The sequence below is a fragment of the Epinephelus lanceolatus genome, chromosome 1, assembly GCF_041903045.1.
Source record: "Epinephelus lanceolatus isolate andai-2023 chromosome 1, ASM4190304v1, whole genome shotgun sequence".
Lineage (NCBI taxonomy): Eukaryota > Metazoa > Chordata > Actinopteri > Perciformes > Serranidae > Epinephelus > Epinephelus lanceolatus.
In genome coordinates this window covers 42477390-42492613 of record NC_135734.1, presented here as the reverse complement: position 1 = coordinate 42492613, position 15224 = coordinate 42477390, and the positions used below count along the sequence as shown (strand labels likewise).

General features: G+C 40.9%; 1 protein-coding gene across 1 annotated transcript; it reads right to left on the bottom strand.

Moving 5' to 3' along the window:
• Nucleotides 1–4948: 4948 nt before the first annotated feature.
• pnp4a (purine nucleoside phosphorylase 4a) lies at nt 4949–14055 on the bottom strand. Its single transcript, XM_033626148.2, has 7 exons — nt 13905–14055; nt 11735–11898; nt 11024–11127; nt 7940–8115; nt 7551–7741; nt 5737–5816; nt 4949–5429 (listed from the first exon to the last, which is right to left on the bottom strand). The coding sequence occupies exons 1-7, from the start codon at nt 13925–13927 to the stop codon at nt 5283–5285; spliced, it is 885 nt and encodes a 294-aa protein (XP_033482039.1). The 5' UTR covers nt 13928–14055; the 3' UTR covers nt 4949–5282.
• Nucleotides 14056–15224: the final 1169 nt, after the last annotated feature.

Sequence of the window (15224 nt, the reverse complement as noted above, 5' to 3'; positions counted from 1 at the left end):
AAATATTTTAACTCTGAGTGGCAAATAGTCTCTGCCGGCCTCATCTAATTTTACCGTCCTGCCATCTTTCACTAAAATGATATTTGGTTTGCCATCTGCTGTCAGTCAGACTCTTCAGTTATATATATGGACACATCCTGTTAGTGAAATGACTGATTGTGTCTTTCAGAATAAATTGAGTCTTCATGACCTGAGAACAACATAAGATAAAATTCATATAAACACAGTATTTTTCAGTATTTATATCAACATAATGAGTTTTATTTGACAGTTTCATCTTTCAGAAGTCAGTGAGTGTGTTGTTAAATGTTACTCATATAAATAAAAGGCCTTTATCCTAAATTCAATTCCTTTATTTCTCTCTAAAGTTGTGACTCATTATGTTGCTCCTCCTCCCAGGATGCACTGCAGGAAGCACCCTGAGAGGAGAGAGGGGCATGCTGGGATGCATCTGACTGCTGAGGGCAGAGGTCATCAGTTTGATCCTGACCGACAGGAGAAGGAGGAGAAGTGGCTGGAGTGCAGGAAATAATCATTGATTCGCAAGACATGATTAAGTTTCACCAAAATAAATAAAGATATTACAGAAATAAGAAATATTCTAATCATAGCAGTGGAAATCCTGTGAGGTAAATGCATACAAAAGTTAAAATAAATAATAAATAATAAATAATAAAATAATAAATAAATAAATAAAAAAAATCTAAAAACAGTATTTATTTATGTAAATAGAAATGTGAGTTTTGATCCACACACTCATTTTCTCACCTGCAGGAGGAACTGTAACAGAGATCCATTTCCACAGTTTGTTCTGAAGGACATTCACTGCTGCAGGAGAGAAACACACCTACATCAAGTTTCAGTCAGTTACTTTAAACATTAATAATTCAGACTTTCACAGTTTTGTCAGAGCTCCAAATACAAAGGTTCAGTTTCAGTAACAGCTGTAGTTCATCTCAGCGCCAGCAGGTGGAGCTGCTGCTGACTGAACCCATGTTTCAGGGACTAGAGAATGAGAAAAATGACTTAAAACTCAGGAGGAACAGAAAATGTACCGTAATACTCAGGGTGCTCTCAGTATCATCTAGAACCACTTTACTAATTCATTGTCTGTGGAGCAGCTCCAGACCTTACACCCTGTGACATCACACATTTAAGTTGTAGTACTCTTAATGTTTGCTAATATTTTTGGACTGTCCTGAGAGGGTTTGGTTTAACACACCTTTCCTGGGAAGAGAAGATGCTGAAACCTCTGAGTCTGGGTCAGAATCTGATCTATATTCTCCCCCTGGTTCCTCCACAGGTTCTGCCATGGGTTCTTCTCCAAGTTCCTCTTCTGATACTGGCCCGGGTTCCACTTGGAGAAAGACTCGTTCCAGCAGTTGATCCAGCAGCTGTAGGGCGTGGTCTGGTTTGGTTCTGATGGTCAGGATGCGAGCTGGTTGTCCTGCTGAGATCTGCAGCTCAGCGAAGTTCCTGAGGAATCAGAAACAACGGAGACGGTTCAAAAGTCTGAACCAGAACATCAAAGAACACCAGAACCTGATGTTGTTTTAGGGCAATCGCAAACCTGCACGACATTACACATGAGCTCAGAGGTTGCAGACTGTACACGACTCATTTGGAACAGGCCGAACAGGAACATCACTCAAATTAAATATCCACACTCAGAATTCAAATGTGAGTATTGAAAAAATAACTTTGAATTAATGTTGAAGAATCTTTTTTAAGACTTTTGGCTTTATGGGACAGGACAGGTCAAGCATGAAAGGGGGAGATGACATGCAGCAAGGCCCACACTATCCACTGAGTGACTGGACACCCCGCGAAGACTCTTTCAAGCAGATTTCAGTGGCTGATGTGTGTATGAGGCAGCTGTGGGTTCTTACCTGCTTCTGTTGTGTCTGAGGATCCAGCAGAGAATCAGTAGAACCATCAGAACCAGCAGCAGAACCACCAGGGATACGATGAAGAGTTCAGAGGTCATCGTCACACCACAGGGGGCGGGGAAGGGTTCTGCTCCTCAATACTACACACTGGGGAAAAAGGTACATTAAAGCTCCTTTGCACACAAAGTACTGTATTTTTCGCCTGAAATTGTTGCACGTTTCAAATTAAATACAAACTCAAATTGTGTCAAGCATGTTTACACACTGACTCAGAAACATTCGTCTGTCATTGAAGTGTTAGGAACAGGTTTGATTTTTTGTGTGTTTCGCATCTGAACGAACTGAGGTGACATTTGCAGGTAAATTTATATGCGCCTGCTTAATGCTGCATCTGACCAGCTAATTAGTTAGCTAGCTAACTAGCTTGATAGATGACATTGGCAGTGCACTCTTCACCGGTGAGCATTTGTTTGATCACTCGTTCAACAAGCTGAGGAAAAGGACACAATGTGTGGTCATGTTTCTAATTTAGCTAGATAACAAGGAGACTTTAGCAGGAATGCTAACGTGGGTTTTTGTTAAAAGTTTGTGGCTCTTGTGTTGTGTATAACTGGTAATACACAGAAACAGCTAAATTTGACAATATACCTGCTCCTGACCAAAGGCGAGATTTACGCCCAGTCTAACCAAGAAGACAGTTCAAGCCTGGACAGTGGCTTAACTGTGAGGTTGGACTTAAAACGCCAAGTTAGGCCCAGCTTAGCTTCAAGAAAAGCCCTGTAGGTGGCCCTGGAGCCTTTTACTGTATCATGAAGTCTTCCTAAGAAAATGAAGTTTTAAACTTTAACTTCCAAGCCACTGTAGATAAGACCTCCTCAAAATGCTCAGGGAAAACTGTGTATCTGAGCTTCTATGAAACCAGAACAACTGAGAAACTGCATCTGGTGATGAAGATCATGTGATATAAAAAGAAACTACTACAAGGACCTTGAGGTGAGAAGAGTATCTTCTCAAAAGATTAACACTGTTCTTGACACAAAAATGCTATTTCCAGGAATTTTTTTTTTTTTTTTTTTTGATCACTCGAATCACTTCTTAAAGACTTTTCAAACCCCATAACCCCATGACATTTCCTTTAATGCCACCCTCGGGACAAACTGATAAATCATAAGGATGTTGAGTTTTGTTTATATTGTGGCTGTAACAAACACTGCAGCCTCTGCAGGACACTAGCATGACTTCACACTAGTATTCTGGTGTAACATAAAGGCAGAGGTATGTGTGCAACTAACAGTCATTATAAAAAATTGTTCTTCATACATATTGATTTGTGTGTTTAACTTACCGGCCTCTTCTGTTGGGATCCTGCAGTTTGTAGGGAATCAGTTTGCTGTTAGACATGACCAGAGAGGTTAAACCATCTGCCACTATGAGCAAGTTGAAAGAAAACATTCTGTTTGTTTTGAATTTCCTGAACCAATCAGAGGCGAATATAAACTGCACTGAGCTGATCATTGTTTAAACTAATGGAATATTCTGTCTCTGTTTCAGACAGAAAGCCTTTCTGTTCTGACATCATCAAGAAGAAAATTTTAAAGAGAGACTTCACAGAGTAAATCCAAACCTTTAACTTAACTATACAGTCACCTCTTCTGCTATCAGCTGATTCTGGTCCCAGTAGTGTAGATTTAAAGGGACACTTCACCCTGAAATCAAAAGTACATATTTTTCCTCTTACCTTTTTATCAGTCTAGATTGTTGTAGTGTAAGTAGTTGAGTGTTGGAGATATCAGCCGTCCTCATCCATTGTGGTGCTTTATATATAAAAAACAGAAATAAAATAGAAATGGGGCGTCCAACAAAAGTTTCGCCTAAAACGGTGCGCTGCATCCCGTCTTATTGCGTCGCTCACGGGCAGTTAGGACAGTCTAATTGAAAATAAAGCAATCTGTCTGATTTAGTTGCTGATGGATTCTTGTGTCATATCCAGTTAGGACATGGCGTAATGGAACTAGATGGCGCTCTGAACTTGTGGCGCTCAACCACAATGTCTCTTTACAGAAATCATGACCCGGATATTCAAGATATTGTTGTGAGCAGTTTGATGAAGGAACTATTTTCTTTCTACCAATCTACACCCACCAACCCGCAGAAGGAAGTGTGCATCTACTCATGGATGAGACGCTAGCACAGTCAGAGTTTTATCACAGCACCATCCAGTGGCCATTAGAGGAACTTCAGCTGAACACACCTCGGCGCTGGCTTCAAGGCTGCAGTCGAATAGTATTTTTTGCTTTGGGAGGTTTCTGACTCAGTGAAACGACCCGAATAGCAGTCATGATAAGAGCTGTTCGAATTCTCTACATGCTAAGAAAAGGTGCTTCAATTCTTCCTTTCTTATCTCTGTGAGCAAAGGATACACTGGACTGGTCCTACGCAGGACTGTTTTCTTAATCCCGCTCCTGCTGTGTGTGTGTGTGTTTAACTTGGTTACCTCAGTAACCGATTCCATCCTAACCTACACAAAAAATGAAAATGTTTACCGTACTTTGTGTCATGTTTTAAGGTAAATAACTCTTAAAAATAGCTACTGTTACTTCTTTTATTATCTTTCATCAAGTGGGCATGTGGGCAAGAGACTTCCACCAATTAATTTGCCTTCTGGTTAGGCCTTATGCTAACTTGAATGTGGATACAATTATTTTATTGTGCGGCTCTTGTAAACTTTTCAAATGTTATCTGACCAAACCGATCAAATTCAGATACTCTTATCAGCTTTTTTGCAGCGTGTGTGACGCTCAAAGCAATTTATCCAGGAGTATGCTACAGCGTGTCTTTGAAGGCAGCACAAGTTTGTTATTGGTTTGATTGGCCAGTGAGCCCACACGCTCTCATGCACACCCAGGCTGACAGGTACACAGTGAGGGCCAACAAAGAGACGTTTGACACACTGATCAGAAGTAGATCTCCGTCATTGTTTTACAATGAATAACGAGAACTCTGCAGCAGACCAGCGTCAATAACATCGTCTATCACGATTGACATAAACAGGAAACAGATGATTGGTCAGCATGTTTTAATCAGATTAAAGTACATCAGGAAGTCACTGGAGGTTTTTACAAAATAAAATGTACAAGAGAAGAATCTTTGTCTCATATATTTTTATATAAAAGCACCATCTGACGCAGTGATCAGCGTTATATTAATCTGTGTCATAAATGAAAACTTAAAAGCACCCTGATAGAGAATTATTATTATTATTAGGCACCATGTTGATATAAATAAAGTTTTTTCATTATATAAGTAAAAAATATGTTTTAAGGATGATAAAAATGTTGCAGATAAATACAACGATCAAGTATATAGACAGTGTGTGTTTGAGTGTACGTGTGTTCAGACAGCATTGTTGTTGTTGTTATTGATTTCCATCCTGCTGATCAGTTCGGTCACCAGCTGCTGCACGGTTTGAGAGCGCAGCCGACCGACCTCCAGGACGCCTTCATGGTTCACACTGTCCGTGTCCTCGTAACTCTTCACCACCTGACACAGATCAATCAGTCAAATAAACAATCAAATAAACAATACATAAATCAGTCAATCAATGAATTAATAAGTCTAAGCAGCGAGTCTATGAACCAGTCAGTTAAATCAGTATATCAGTTACTTAATCAGTATGCTGATTTATCAAGCAATTAATTGATTCATTTGTCAGTCAATCATTCAGCTCAGCTGACCCCTGAAGATTCAGTTTATCTTATTAATCCAGTTGATTTGTCACTTTGTGTCCTGCAGCTTCATTGTCAGTCACAATCCATCAATACACTGATGTATTGATCAGTGTGTTTACCTTGTTGGTGATCAGAGAGAGGCCAAAGACTCTCAGACCGCAGTGAGTCGCCACAACGACCTCAGGAGCCGTACTCATACCTGTAGACACACAACACCTGGAGTTACTCAGACAGGCCACAACAGTGAGCGTCTGGGGACTGAGGACGCTAATTGAAATTTTGAAAGTGAAATTCTTGCTTTATTCTTGCTCGATATACGACTTAAGTTGCTCAACAGACCTGTGTCTCTGTTGTCATATTTTGCGCTTCATAATGCTCCACATATTTTCATTGCGAGACTGCAGGTATGCCAGTCTAGTACTGCACTCATTAATCTGAAGCAACACTGTTGTAACATGCAGTATGTGTCTCATTGTCTTGCTGGAATAACAAAGGACGTCCATGAAAAGACGTCATCTGGATGGCAGCATATGTTGCTCCAAAACCTTTATGTACCTTTCAGAATTAATGGTGCCTTTAGAGATGTGCAAGTTACCCATGATGCCATGGGCGTGTACACACCCCCACACACCCATGTTGTAATATCCTTTATACAGTCGTGTCGGTTTTTAATACAGAGCAGCTTGAGGGGTCAAAGGTTACGGGCATTCAATGTTGGTTTTTAGCCTTGTTCCTTACATGCAGGATGCGCTGAATCTTGAATAGTAAATGGTGAAATTTCTTGCAACTGTTTGCCCACACAGTTTTACTTACATGCTTGTGAACAACTGAGCCTTTCGAGGATGCCCCTTTAGGATGACCCATTAAGTTAACCAGTTAACCTGTTTCCCTTAGGAATGTTCCACACAGGTGTTTTTTGAACATTCAACAACCTTCCAAGTCTTTTGTTGCCCCTGTCCTAGTCTGAGTGGGTGGAAGTTCTGCAAAGATCAGCCTCTCATTGGGCGGAACGAGCCACCCGCTGAAGTCCCGCCCTACCACCTCCAGTTGTGTAGCAGTTTTCAACACGTCCTTTACTAACTTTTGCGGTGTTTGATCTTGCGGGGATGTAGCCATTTTCCTACCATGGTTTGCGTCCTGTAGGCGATATTTTTGTGGGCGTGTTACACCAAAGACAGTGGATAAACCAGCAAAACCTGTTTCCCCCCGGCAATATTTTTGCAAGCGCACCATTGCTGTGGCACCGCCAAGAACGATTGTGATTGGTTGAAAGAAATACAAGCAGCCGGGGCATTTTTTTCTCCAGTCTTAAAGTGAGAGTCGGCCCAGCCAGACCTTTCTTTTCTTGAGAAAGGTCTGGTGAGCAAGACTACCCCTGTCCCAACTTTTTTGGAGCGTCTTGCAGGCATCAAACTCAAGACTAAGTGTATATTTACAAAAAAAACAATAAAGTTATTTAGTTTGAATATCAAATATTGTGTCTTTGGACAGTATTCAACTGAATATAGGTCAAAAAGGATTTACAAATCATTGCATTTTTTTTTTATTTACGCTTTACACAGCGCCCCAACTTTTTTAGAATTGAGGTTGTAAATACTTTTGGTACTTTAAGTATATTTGCTATGCTAATGCTAATACTTGTGTACTTTTACAGAGGATTAGGTTCATGTTTTTGTCCAGTAAAGACATAAAAGTAGCAGAGGACTATTATTATTTGACGAACTGCTAGAACATGACTCAGAGATGCAACATTGCCTAAACTATGAACGGTCAAAGCAGGAAGTAACATGACATTTTCACCATAAACTGGGCAGAAATGGCACAAATTGTTGCTTTAAAATTTACCAGCATGCAGGAAATCAAGTGTTTGGGTCCCAAAAGTTCTTGGGTGAAGGTGAGGATTAAGATTAGGGTTAATTTGGGTGAGTCTTACCGACAGCATCCACCCCGAGTCGATGCAGCAGTCTGGCCTCAGCGATAGTTTCAAAGTTTGGCCCCCCCACCATGGCGTACACGCCCTCCTGCATGAGGCCGGCCACGCCCAGCTGCTTGGCGATCTCCATTGCTAAGCAACGCAGGCCTTTGTCATAGCAACCTGACATGGCCGGGAAACGAGGCCCGAACCTGTAAAACAAAGCAACAAACTTCAATACTTTGTAACTATAACAACTGAGTTAACACAAGCAACAATATGATCACAATGAACAGCAACAGTGTGAAAAAGAGTTCATACAGAGAAAATTGATTTAAAAACAAACAATAACAATTCAACAAATAAACAAGACAACAACACACAACCAGGTAAATAAATCAGTGTGTTACTTGTCGTCGTTGGGTCCGCTCAGCGGGTTCAGACCGACCAATCCAGGGAAGTTTACGTGGTCTTTGATGATCATGATGTCACCAGGCTGGAGACCGTCGGCCAATGAGCCGGCAGCGTTCGTCACGATCAGAGTCTCCACCCCCAACAGCTTGAAGACTCGCACTGGAAATGTCGTCTGATGAACAGACAGACAGAGAGACAGACAGACAGATAGGTTCCACGTCATAACCCCGGTAATTATGTGTCTCTAAAACATGAGAAGTTTCTTGTTAATGATCGTTGCCATGGAAACGGTGGTTGTACGTGATGCAGGATGTCTGACAATTTGTTTTCTTATCTACAATTTTGTTCTCCATACTGAGACTCTCAGGCAGTGTTAACAATATAATAAATTGTGTCAGTAGTTTTGTTGGGATGGAGTGAGTGTGTGTGTGTGTGTGTGTGTGTGTGAAATATAGAGGGAAACAATAGCAGCATTGAACAGTCTGCTAAAAGGCTGCATGTGACCGAACTCATGCATGACCTGAGTTGGGTTCACACACACACACACACACACCCACACACACACACACACACACACAGAGGTCATGTTACAGGTTCAGTCTCGTGCTGCTGATTACAAAAAGTATTTTGTGTCTTATACTAAAGGGTTGCGTGACGGAGGTGCTCTAGTCAGCTCACATCTGTGTGTGTGTGTGTGTTTCCCATGTGTGGAATGTATTTGTGTTTATTTCTCTTCTTGTATTTATTTTGTGTAACGTAGTGTAAACTGAGTGATGACACTGAAATGTTGCGGTCATGTGCAGTCTTACTATCTGGGAAAATGTGATACTGTTTTATAACTTTAACATCTGATCCCAGAGCCCAAATGACCCCAACTTTTGGGGAAACACTGAACACTGATGTGCTTGTGTGCGAAGAAAAAGGATCATCCAAACTGCAGAAGAAGAGGTAGAGATAATCTGACTTTTGGTCCACAGAATGTCACCCTCCACAAATACTGCATCCTATGATGCCACTCATTCTTTCATTAGACCCTCACTGCCTCCAAAACATCTCAGTATGAAGCTATAGCCAGCAGACCCTTAGCTTAGCTTAGCTTAGCTTAGCTTAGCTTAGCATAAAGACTGGGAGCAGGGAGAAACAGCCGCTGTTTAAACTGCACAAAAAAACAGAGTGTGAAAACTTTCTTGTCCAGTTCCAGTCACGTCAGTCTTTGCTGGTTGCCTGACAAAGAATAGTTTGGCACATAACCTGCATAAAGTGTGACGGCAGGGTGTTAATCACTGAGCTTTAGAGATGCTGATGGATGGAATTTGCAGCCTGTTCCCATTCCCAAGTTTTCATATACCAACACTTTGTCATACTGATGCCGAAGGCACACTTCAGCATCTTCATGAGATGCGTTGGATTTCAGCTGACTCCAATTTAAACCCATCCTTGGCAATATTTGACTGAGCAACTGATGTGGTATAAAGGCCAAGACACTCTGCATAGGTTGGGCAGGATGGGCGATGGATGAGTCAAACAATCACAGACTTTCAGCCAGGAGACTGCAGTCAACGTTGTTTTAATGTAATGTTACGTAACTTACATAGGCACCTCCAGTGTGAAACAAAAAGCAACATTTTTTTGACATAGTATGATGTAACTTACATCACATTACGTACTTGTGTTAAGCCAAACCAAGTAGTTTTGTTACCTAAACCTAACCGTGACAATCTGACAGTGTTAACCACGTGTTGTAACATGTTTTATCCAGGAGACAGCTGTGTGTTCAGAAACTAAAGGATGCCACATGCGTCAGTATGAAAAGCTGAGGGGATGTGACAAAGCATCTGTATTGGGTGACCTATGAATGAGAACAGGTTGGAGGACGACCCCAAACACTCCATTTTATGTGTGCCCCTCAGTGTTGAAATGAAACCAACACAAACAATATTAATTAAAGGGGCAATAAGTGAAATTCATCATTTCTAGATTGAAGGAATTAAAAAATTGCTATGTGAAGAACTAGAGGTGTAATTTCATCTGGAGTATAGCGTGACCTCACACACCCTCTCTCTGTGTTGATCTCCAGCCCATTGTTTACAAGCCGGTCCGGCTGCGCGTTCATGTACGTTCATGTGTGAGTCAATCTGTGAACAATCTGACTCTGTCTGAACAATCTCGCTCTTCTTCTCCTGGACAGGTACAACATAAAGTCAAATGTCTGTTTTAATTAGTATTACAGTAACGTTAGGCACATGTCGCTATGTCGATTCAATTAAATTTAATGTTACAATCGTAGCATGGGTTAATGTCCGGAGCTTCGGTCCCAGCAATGGGTCAGGCGCTCCGGTTGTGTTAGGTGTGTAGCCCGGCAGCCCAGCTAATTTGCAATTAGCATTGTAAAATGTAGCCCGGCGGGCAGTCTGGCGGCTGTGTTTAGCTATTCCCCTGCCTACTTCAATGATGATGGTACCTGTAATAAATGCAATATATTTGCTGAAATGGAGGCGAGGCTCAGTGACTAGAAGAGCTGGTAGAAGCGCTCCATAGCTGCAAGTTACTCCAGTAGCTGTAGTAGCTCTAGTGCTAACTGTGGGAGCTAAAGCTAACATTCCTCTCTTTTCCGGGTGAAGAGTTGGAACGTTAGCATAGCAGCTGACTAGTGCAGGCTAACGTCCCCACACCAGAGCTCGCCGGAGCCGAGAAGCAGGCTCCTGGAACGTTAGCATAGCAGCCGACTAACGCTAACGTCCCCACGCTTCTTGGCTCTGACTCACTGAGCCTGGCGGAGAAGCGTGAGCCCGGCTCCCGGCTCAGTTGGAGCGTTAGCGTGGCAGCCGAGTAAGTGCTAATGCTAACAGGAAAGCAGGGAAATAGCTAAACACAGCAGAGACCAAGAGTGAGTGAAAGACATTGCTAGGAGACATTGTTGGAGAGCAGAGGCAGAGGGAGGAGTGGCTCATGCCACACTTTGTTTTGCTCTACAGGCAGTGCACAACAGCAAACCTAGCGGTGAACGATTTCGCTTATTGCCCCTTTAATATTAGGGTAAAGGTTAGACGTGATCTAAGAGTGTGTGTGTGCGTGTGTACCTTGCAGAGTGAGTGTCCTTCATACATGTGGAAGCGACCCTGCATGCACACACAAGTCTTCCCCTTCAGCTCCCCAAACACCAGCCGACCTGCATGACCCTGCACTGCAACACAAACCATAATCACGCTGATTAACCCAAAAAGAAAAGTAAATCTACATTTCGGTGTGGCTATGCCAGCAGTTTTCGAGGCTAAACACCTCTTGAGAGTTATTATTCAGCCACGCTGACCTGTAACGCTGAGCAGACATTGTGAGGATTTAGCCAGATTTCAAACTCATATTGGTCGCCCTTGATTGATTTTATAATCAGAAATGATCAATTTTCTTCCAGATTAGCTGCTGTTTGATGTTCAGTTTGGCTTTTATTGATTGGATGGATTTCTCCACGTAAAAAATTTGGGTTGGCTGTCTTTAAGCAGTGCTGCGATTAGCAGTGTGCCCAGAGTTAGAGACTGAAGTCACAGTCACAGCTGTGCAGCAAGTGTTAAAAGCCTCATAGCTTATATGTGAAAACACTGACAATAAACTAATGAATAAATGAAACTTTAAAATATGACACTTAACTTACAGACAGATGTTAATGTATATTTGTGTTTAACACTTAATCTAAGTGTAAAATATATGTGAATAAATATGTAGTGAACAGCTCCATACAGTCAGGTTGTCAGTCAATGATAAAGTCACATCATTATTATTATTATTATTAATACCTGTGCTCTGTGGGAAGCCCGGTATATCTGAATAAGCGAAGGAGTCCTGACACTTGAGGGTGTCAGCGAGCATGCCCAGTCCAGACCCGCAGATGATCGCCACCTGGGGGCGGTGCTTCGTATGAGACATCAGCCAATCAGCTGTCTTCTGATATTCGTCATGACTGCAGAGAGGAAGGAATTCATTTTAATTATTTTAGTGGTAGTTTATTATTTAGAGTGAATTCACAACTACTGTGAAGTTCGTAGATACTGTAAATACAACTGTTTTACTATAACGTTAGTATCAGAGTTGGGAGGACTTAATGCCTCTGCCACTGGAATGCAACTAATCAGCAAACACATTAATGTTAAAGAAACAGTGAAATAAAAAATTACATTTTCAAAGCTCTATCCAGTGTCCCTGTCCCTGCCTTGCTATATATGGATAAAACCCCTCGCTAAATTAAGTAAATCATTTTGACTCACCTTAAATTCGGGGCAGTAAAATAGCGTACAATTGAAAATAAACAACCACTGTTTCATGGATTACATCATCCAGACGACTCCTGAGTTTCTGCGTTTTGGCAAACATTAATGAGGTCATTGAAAAAAACATTTTAAATGGAAATTTAGAGCCATAAAAAAAAAAACTTCTGGAGACAGCTGTTCATCACACCTACCTGTCAAAGCTAAATCAGGATGTGTAGCTGTGCAGTATGTAAACTGGAACTTTACAACAACCTTTACATTTAGTTTGATTTAGATAGATTTAGATACTGTGGTTAAAGTGTGAGTTTGTTTACTGTGTTGTTGGACTCCTTGATGCTGTCATGTCACAAAATGTTGTCAGTAAAATAGGACAGAATAAGATAATATGGAACCTCACAATCACAAAGACACTGATATTATTATTTTACCTTTCATTTTGAAATTGTTGACTTTCTAATTAGATGATTGATACAACCCTCATATCTGTCTGTTAAATATGAAGCTTCAGCCAGCAGCCCGTTAGCTTATCTTATTTTAGTACAAAGGCTGGATACAACTCGCCTGGCTCTGTCCAAAGGCAACAACATACACCAACCACCACACCTAAAGTTTGTCCATTAACACTCTCTCAATAAATACAAAGTATGAAGTGTTAATAAATCAATCTGCCAGATTAGAGAGGATTATATGCCTGACTATTTCTCAGCTGGGACCAGTAACTTCCTGGAGTCTCCACTGGTTGCTTGGCAACAGCTCAGAGTCTCAAAGAGCAGGAGCTATGTTGCTTAAATCAGTTTACTTTTAATTTGAGGGGTCAGTTTTGATACTATAGCACCTTGTTTTGTCAACAACTGCAAGGATGAAGTGTTCTGATTTGCTTCAGCTTTTGATGAGCTTGTTTCCATGGCAATGACACCCAAGGCTCATGGGTATTGCAGTATTTAGAAACATGTCATGTCAAAATGATGTGAACAAGTTTCTCAAAAACAAAGTTTAAATAACGGAAACTGGGGGTCAGAACATAAACCTACAGACTACTGTGTTTCTATGTTAAGTAACAATGACTATATAATTTAAATAAACTATAGAAACTCTATACTTTATGGTACAGAGGGTGTTCTACAGTGTATTTTTTTTTGTATGGATTCAGTACTTATAAAATACCTCCTGGTTCCCACTGGTGTGTAAATGTAGGTGCAGAGGCAGAAAACAAGACTAAGGGGAACAAGGGAGAAACAGTATGGCATTTTAAGAACAAAGGAAGTCATTTAAATATTTCTGTGAATACTGGGACTTTACTGAAGCCCCTTTTTCTTTTTGGTGGAATATTGTAACTATCCTCAATACTGTACTGTGTAGGTATCCAGAATTTATAATTTAGTTCAACCTTCCTCTAAAATGCCCAGTTGTTACCCCATAGGCTTGTTTTTCTGATTCAGAAAGAAAAATATATACTATGATTATATTAGACTTTCCTCTAATGTTTTTAGATTTTTTTCTTGTGAATTACATGTACCTTGTCACTTTTTCAGTCTTCTAAAAGTTATCCAAATCAAAAAATAATAAATACAATAAAATAAAATTAAAAAGTTGAACTGGTCACAGTAGAAACATAAAATGATGAGGGGTCACAAGCCAAACACTTCAGTAAAATCAGGTCTAGTATATTAAGAAGAAGAAGAAAACAGTTATTTGTTACCTGATTTGTTCTTTGCTGTGCATGATGGACGGACGACAGACGATGATGATGATGAATCTAAAGCAGACTGGTGTGTGTTATTATAAGCAGCCTCTGTCACTAACTGAGTGTGTGTTTGTGTGTATATGTGTGTGTGATGGAGGAACAGTCAGAGTGCAGCCAGCTGATGCTGATCGGTCTACATATTCACCGGTCACATGCTCCTGATTGGTCAACAACTCATCCATTCATCAGCAGCAGCCAATGGAGCCACAGTGTTGTAGAAGTGTGTGTGTGTGTGTGTGTAGGTAGGTATGTGTGTGTGTGTGTGTGACTCCTTTCTGAGCAGGATCCTGGGATTTTTTTTTTTGTGTTATCTAAGTGGAGTCTGGTTTTGCGTCACGTCTCCACTGACAGTAACGTGATTTTACTTTAGTTCAGTTACTGACTCTGATCCTGAGGCACAACACGCACACACACACACACACACACACACACACACACACACACACACACAATTTTAAACCCAAAGTGTGGCAAGGGTGTAGGTTTCATTTCAACACTGAGGGTCACACACATTTAATGGAGGGTTTGGGGGTCGTCTTCCAGAGTCATCATCACACACTTAATTTCCTGCATTCTTCCCACCTATTTCTGCATTCATTTATGGTGCTAATACCCTTAATTTAATTGCACATGCTCTAAATATTTGGCGTGATGTATCCCCTACATAACCCCCAAAATCTACACCTATGATCACTTCTACCAACAGTTAATATCACACTGGGGTTATACCTTATTACACAGCGACAGCCAGCAGACCCTTAGCTTAGCTTAGCTTAGCTTATCTTAGCACAAAGACTGGAAGCAGGGAGATACAGCTAGCCTGACTCTGTCAACAGTGACTAACATTCATTTGTTTGATAAAAACTGAAGTGAAACAACAATTAGTCATTTTATGAGGTATTATATTTGGTTTATTTTGTAAATAAATCTAACCTACACACTAGACCTTTAGGGGCCATGTCTACCGAAGCATTTTTTCCTGAGACCACTGCATTTTTTGAATTCTTTGCAATGGCAGCACAGTGCATTTACGCTATACTACAAATGTCAGCTGAGTGGCCATTCTGCACTGAGCACTGCTTGTTTGGCATTTTTTTCTGAGCAATGAGAGTTGAAAAATGCTCAACTTTAAGTAAATTCTCAATGTCACTTTTTACCCAGTTACCCAAAAAGATGGAGGAGGGATGAATACCACAAAGACCAACGGTCATATCTCAAATGTATGAGCGCTGATGAACAACAATCAGCACTCTGTCCTCTCAATCTGTGTGCCGC

What these genes read in the sequence shown, in the direction of transcription:
- pnp4a (XM_033626148.2), bottom strand. Translation starts at nt 13,927, where the DNA reads ATGCACAGCAAAGAACAAATCAG. An exon ending in AAGGACACTCACTCTGCAAG is followed by an intron (nt 8,116 to 11,023) that starts GTACACACGCAC and finishes TCTGTTCATCAG; the next exon opens with ACGACATTTCCAGTGCGAGT. An exon ending in TCTCTCTGATCACCAACAAG is followed by an intron (nt 5,430 to 5,736) that starts GTAAACACACTG and finishes GATCTGTGTCAG; the next exon opens with GTGGTGAAGAGTTACGAGGA.